A 6,443-nucleotide genomic window follows, 5' to 3' on the forward strand; every position below is an offset into this window, starting at 1 on the left:
CTAACAACCTCTGCAGTACATCATGTACCGGAAGTGGATTTAAACATGTGGATTTTCTCGTTTTGTTTGGTCCTTTTTTTATTTGGAACCTTTATATAATGACAAAAGTGTGACGTTCCTTCTTTCAATGACTTTTGAGAAACGCTTGGTTGCGTGCCAAGAGCCAACACCTGCGTTAATGACAGGCTATAATCTAAGATGTTTGTTTCAGATAAAGCGTAGGAAATCCATGCCAGGCCTGGCAGCAACCTTTCCGTGTTAAAAGGTGGCTATGTATGTTACATATGGGCACTAGAGTCCAAAGCAACGTTTTCATTATTTAGGCAGATGCCGAGTGAGAGAGGGAGAGAGAGAGAGAGCTTGGTGTCAATGCACTAGACCGGTGTCACAAAACAGAAGCATAACCACAGACAATGAGCGTTTGGCAACAGGATACCAGGCGAAGGAGAAATGTGCGAAATAGTCAGTAGCCTGACATCAGACAACATAACTAATCCAATAAAAGGGTGAACAAAATAATGAATTAATCATATCAATGACGGCTGTACATAATGTTGTATGTCCATATTGGCCATATCGAGCGACCAATCCGCCCGGACACGTTCAAATGCATTTGAGACTGTAGGAACTTAAAGACTTTTCCAACCATACTCTTTGCAGATGAGCCCAAGAAAACAAAGACAACGAAAAAGCTTTGTACATTAGCCACATTACATTAACCACACGCGTTAAGCTATCCCTGCTAGCTGCCACTGCTAGCTGCCACTGCAAAGGGCAATTGGATATGAGATCCATTTGCGCAAATATACAGATGAGTTGCCATCATGGATACAAAGCCTTAAACTATATCGTTTTAGTTTAAATCTCATTTACTTTTCAGCATCGCTGAGGCACTGCCTACCCAGAACGCACATCACTTACTATTAAAAATGATTTTGTTTTCCAGGTGATGCCACTGGGTCAGAGGTCGGATGCATCTGGTATGATAGGGAGCCATCCTGGAATGAACTCCAGCTTCTCGTCCACCCTCATGGACGAGACCGATGATTACATGGACTACATGGGGGGAGGGGGCAGCCCCTTGGGCCTCTCCTCCGAGTCCTCCAACCAGGACCGCAGCTGCACCAGCACACCTGTAGGCAACGATAGCTCTCCGGCAGGTGAGAATATGCAAAAACAAACAAAACAAAAATCATACCTGTCAGCATGTACAGCTTCAATATGGTTCAGTCTAAAGAGGGAAGTTTTGTAATCTCATGTTTGGCATCATACATCATGCTGCAGATCCACATACATCTACCTTACCAAAAAAAAAGCCATCAATCATATATTTGGGGATTAAGTAGTTTGATTTACAATCAGTAACATAGTAACATACACATCGTGTTGTGTGAGCTTGATTAAAATGCTGTATTCTTATGTTCTGAGTCATGGACAAGGTCTTTTGCAGTTTGCCTGGTCATCCTCATAAAACTTTCATTTTCTACATCAGCGGTTTGAGTTATTGCACTGTATGTAGCGTATTACATTTCCCTTTGGCCAGAGATCATCCCTGTGGCTTTATGTCTACTTTAGCACTTTTAGTAGTTTAGTTTGAATTGTGGGAGGAGGAAAAGGAGAAACTGACTGAAAGAAAAGAAATTCTCTGCTTATCGTTTCTGCCTGTGATTTTCACATTTCTCCATGTGCGACCAATATTATCCACTACTCGCATCATTGTTGTTTTGGCTGGTGTTTGGGTTACCTGTCTTGAATGGGCCTCATTTTGTATCATTCTCTTATCTTTTATCTTTCCCTTTTTACCTCCCATCCCCTCTGTGTGTGTACACATGTGTGTGTGTGTACCTGTCTGTGTTTCTTCCCCTCTTGTCTGTCCTTCACCCTCTCCGGTCAACCCGTCTCTCCAGGACAAGGCTGGCACGCCACCACTTCTGCTCCCACCACCCCTGCTGACACTAGCGCTACCCAAAATGCCCCTCCTTCTTCCCCACCTCCTCCTCCTCCTCCCCCACCACCACCTCTACCTCACTACGCTCCTCAGCCTGGCCTCCATTCCCAGGCCCCATCCCTCTCTCCTGCTCTCCTCCGACCTCCTCTGTCATCACTCCCATACCTCCTCTCTCCATCCTGTCTGTCATACTCTCTGCTCAGCGCCTCTCTGGGAGCCACTCGGGGTGTTGTCATGCCAACCAACACACCAGCTTTCAGCCCGATCATTGCCACTCCGTCTCCGGTTAAAAATGACGTCCCTATAGTGCAGGATGCTGCAGGTACTTATCCCCCGCGCAAACCAACACTGCAGCTGTCACTCTCAATTGAGTCCTGTGCAGTATTTAACTGTGTGATCCAGTCTTTCTGTGCAGTATTGTTGTGGAAAGACAGGAAACTAAAAATGACTTTCCAGCATGCAAAACATATATAAAAAAAAAAAAAAATGTTTGAAGAAATGTGCATGCTTACTGAGTGCGTATAATAACAAATGTGTATGAATAGCTCCCCTAGACCTTTAGGTGTGTTTTCCCTTTTAGTATTTCTAGGATTACAGAGACAGAGCAGACATTTGAAACCTGTACTATGAAGCCAGGGCCTTTTTTAGCTCCCTTTAGCAAAGCTGCATTACCGGCCTCTTATTTTAATCACGCCTCAGGTTTTATCGAGGCTCACTGCTTCCTGTCTTGCAGAACAGGGATCACATTATTAGGGTGTAGCGAAAGGTGGGTGCCCCTCATAAAACAACACGGAGATAAGAGGGTTGGTTAAGACCCACAGTTCCGCCTCCGTTTGGAGGCTGGAGACACCCTGTAAAAATGTCATGTTCCAAAGTCAATCTATCATTACCCCCCCTCCTTTAATCATTCTGGGAATTAGGAATAAAACAAATTGTGGCTCTCTGTGCTTACTCAGCCGCAAACTCCTTCTGGCTGAGTGCGGCCGCACATTAGAGTTTCAACCAGGACGTTCTGCAGCTGTAATTTGCTTGTAGTTTGCTTTGTGAACCAAGTGCTTATGGTTTAATGCGTTTCCTTCTTTGTTTTCAGGCAACACCATCTCCATTCCCACGGCCACCGGTGCGAAGAAGCGCTTTTGGATCATCGAGGACATGTCCCCATTCGGCAAGCGCCGCAAGACCCCGTCGTCGCGTAAGATGCTGGACGAGGGGATGATGCTGGAGGGCTTCAGGCGCTACGACCTCTACGAGAACTGCAAGGACCCGGGCTGCCAGTTTTCCCTGAAAGTGACCCACTACCACTGCACACGGGAGAACTGCGGCTACAAGTTCTGTGGCCGCACCCACATGTACAAGCACGCGCAGCACCACGACCGCGTGGACAACCTGGTCCTGGACGACTTCAAGCGCTTCAAATCCTCACTCAGCTGCAACTTCCCCGACTGCCAATTCTCAGGCAACAGCACCCACTTCCACTGCCTGCGCTGCGGCTTCCGCTGCACCGACAGCACCAAGGTGACGGCCCACCGCAAGCACCACGGGAAGCAAGACGTGATCAGCGCCGCCGGCTTCTGCCAGTTCAGCTCCAGTGTCGATTGTGAGGTTCCCGACTGCAAGTATAAGCTCAAGTGCTCGCACTTCCACTGCACCTTCCCCGAGTGTAAGCACACGGTGGTGGGCATGTCCCAGATGGACTCCCACAAGAGAAAGCACGAGAAGCAGGAGCGGGGCGATATGCCCTCCGTGTCGCCCAAACAGGAAGGGGTGCACCACCTGGGAGGAGGTGTGTCCACGGTCCCTCTAATGTCTATGGGTCTTTCTTCTTCCTCTTCGCCCGGCGGCATCCACGGTCTGTCGCGCAGCATTAACAGCAGCGCTCCCTCCATGATCTACCCGGCGGTCAGCATGGGGTCAGAGTACAACCACCTGTACCAGCCGTCCTCCATCAGCCTGGACGGCTCCCTCAACCTGGGCACCGACACCAGCAGCTCCCTGTTCTTCCTGAAGAATGCCGCCGGTCTGGGCCTCAGCGACTCACTGGACCTCAGCAAGAAGAGGCAGCACGACGAGGTGCGATCCAGCCACAACCCCGCGGCCCCGCCGGGTCTGCGCGCCGCTCAGGACGACACCACGGGAACATCCGGGGAGGCCGAGGACGACCTGTCGCCAGAGGAAGAGGCGCACGCAGAGGAGGAGGAGGAGGAGGACGAGGAGGAGGAGGAGGAGGAGGAGGAGGAGGAGGCTTTGCTCCACAGTGACTCGAATGATGATTTGATGCCGGAGCGCGACGGTGGAAAGGACAATGGCGAGAGTTTTGATGCTTCCCAACTGGAAAAGAAATGAAAGAGAAACTACCAGTGACTGTAGGGACTGAAGAAATACTCTGTGTACTATGAACAAACAAAAATGGAAGTGGCCTCATTCATCATGAGACTTCAGACGACAACAAAATACAACAGCGTGGAGAAAAATGATGGCCCAAAATGATTTATTATGATGTTTACAAGATGACCAACATTATTAATTCAATTATGCATTAAAAAAAAATACGAACGGAGACACAGAATTAGGCCCTGGTTTACACACAGGGCAGCAATGTAAAGCATTTTACTACACATCAGTCTTTTTGTGTGCGTGCATGTTTGACTTTAATTTATTTTAATTTTTTTCACTTTTTTGTGTGTGGATTAAAACAAAAAAAAGTTAGAAAAACAAATACAAATCTCTCTATATAACTATATATGTAAGTGTGTGTGTGTGTGTGTGTGTGTGTGCGTGCGTGTGAACGACAATATACAAAAGGAAATTGCTGGTACAGGCGACATGAACTGCAGCGCCGTGCATCATAGAAACAGGGAGGTAGATCACTAAGGGGAAACAGGATACATTCAAACATTTGATTTTTTTTCTTTATTATTATTATTATTATGAGACACTGAGTGAAAAGGTGTCACGTTTTGATTGTTCCCATCTCTCAGATGGTTTTCTTTGTTCTCGATGGCAAAGGGAAATGACCAGTAAATATTTGGTCAGTCTCGGTCTCAACCGTTTTCTGACATTCTGCAAGAAATGTTCGACTAGCACCAAAACCAAGCCCAGCCCTTGTAATTTTACCCCGCTGCAGGGGAATCAAGTTTGTGTGTGAATAGTGCACTTTTATATTAGCTGATCGCAATGATTACGATGGCGATAAATTACCCATAAGCATATTTAAAAAATATTTTTGTTACCATTTGCATCTTTGCATTATTTTGTTGTTTTGTTGTGTTGTTAGTCAGAAGCATATCGATCCCTGTGAGCAGGCGAGGTTGTGATTAACGGCCAGAGAATTAGGATGCGTTTGAAGACGAGGGGGGGGCGATGAGTCACTCACAGGCAGAGCGAGCGGGACGTCACAGAGTGTGTTTTATGTTTGAAGATTTACAGACAGAAAATGTCTCCATGGCATTTTGTTTCCATTCACTATGGCTGTGGTTTGGCTCCTGTTGTAACGGTTTTTATTTAATATTTATGTGACCTTCCAATGAGAATTTTCTAGGGTGTTGTTGCACTTTTTAGGTTCATTTTTACCGTCTGAAAAAAAATATGATAAATATCTTTTAACAGGGAATTTTGCTTTAAAGATGTTGTTTTAGTTCACTTTTGCTTCAATGCACAAATAGATGTTAGTGTGACAAAGAACTGTTGTTCTGTGATTTATTTAAAGACTGGTTTTTATTTTGTTTCTGTGATTTGACGGTTAAAGAAAAAACAAAAAAAAGGAAATGGGTGCGGCAGATAAACAGTGCCCTGACGAGAAACACTAATACGGACTGTGACTTTAAATGAATTCTTAAGAAGTTCATGGCAATGCTCACTTACTGTAGTACTAAATTATATATCTGTCAAAGCCACCCGCTGGTTCATATTGAGCGAATGGTTCGACAGAGAAGTGGACACACTGATCATGAATAATCTCCTAAGCTTGGCATTGGAAATAAACGATCATATTATAGGGAATATTAACGTGTGTAGATGATATTCCTCCAGATATTGTTTTGAGAAGAAAAAAAAGGGTTGTACAGTATTTTCCTCTGTAAAAAAATAACTATATATGAACAAAATGCTCTTTCATGAACAGCTTCCTTTAAAAAGAAAACCGTTAAGAAGAGAAATGAATAATAAAAAGTTCAAAATTAAAATAGCCTCCCCATAGTTTGCTTGTGTGCGTGACCCTTTTTAATTTCCCCCGATATTTTGGAAAAACCTCATTCTGTAGCATTGGCAGATTCCGTTATGATGTTTGCAGTATATATACATATAAATATATCTTTCCTTTCCCCGGCTATGTCAGCAGCTATAACAAAAATACACTGATTTGAATTCATTCATCGATGTTTCCGTTTTATTTAATGGTTCATTGTCATTTATGTGTGCTTTTTTTTTTCCACATTAATTGAAACTCTTGGTTTTCATTTACTTTGCTGTGGGCCTCGTTCACAGACCCAACTGTCTC

At 44.9% G+C, this 6,443-nt stretch overlaps 1 protein-coding gene across 11 annotated transcripts in view; it reads left to right on the top strand.

Moving 5' to 3' along the window:
- casz1 (castor zinc finger 1) overlaps positions 1-6,129 on the top strand; it is a 155,346-nt gene extending 149,217 nt beyond the window's left edge. For 9 of the 11 annotated variants that reach the window (XM_078083529.1, XM_078083531.1, XM_078083530.1 and 6 more), the window contains 3 exons: positions 947-1,160; positions 1,908-2,270; positions 3,039-6,129. In XM_078083529.1, coding sequence (XP_077939655.1) covers positions 947-1,160; positions 1,908-2,270; positions 3,039-4,291 — 1,830 coding nt within the window. In that variant the 3' untranslated portion in view covers positions 4,292-6,129. The remainder of the gene's footprint in view (positions 1-946; positions 1,161-1,907; positions 2,271-3,038) is intronic. The other 2 variants (XM_040193499.2, XM_040193500.2) reach the window with 1 other exon arrangement.
- Positions 6,130-6,443: the final 314 nt, after the last annotated feature.

Source organism: Gasterosteus aculeatus, chromosome 2, assembly GCF_964276395.1.
Source record: "Gasterosteus aculeatus chromosome 2, fGasAcu3.hap1.1, whole genome shotgun sequence".
NCBI lineage: Eukaryota > Metazoa > Chordata > Actinopteri > Perciformes > Gasterosteidae > Gasterosteus > Gasterosteus aculeatus.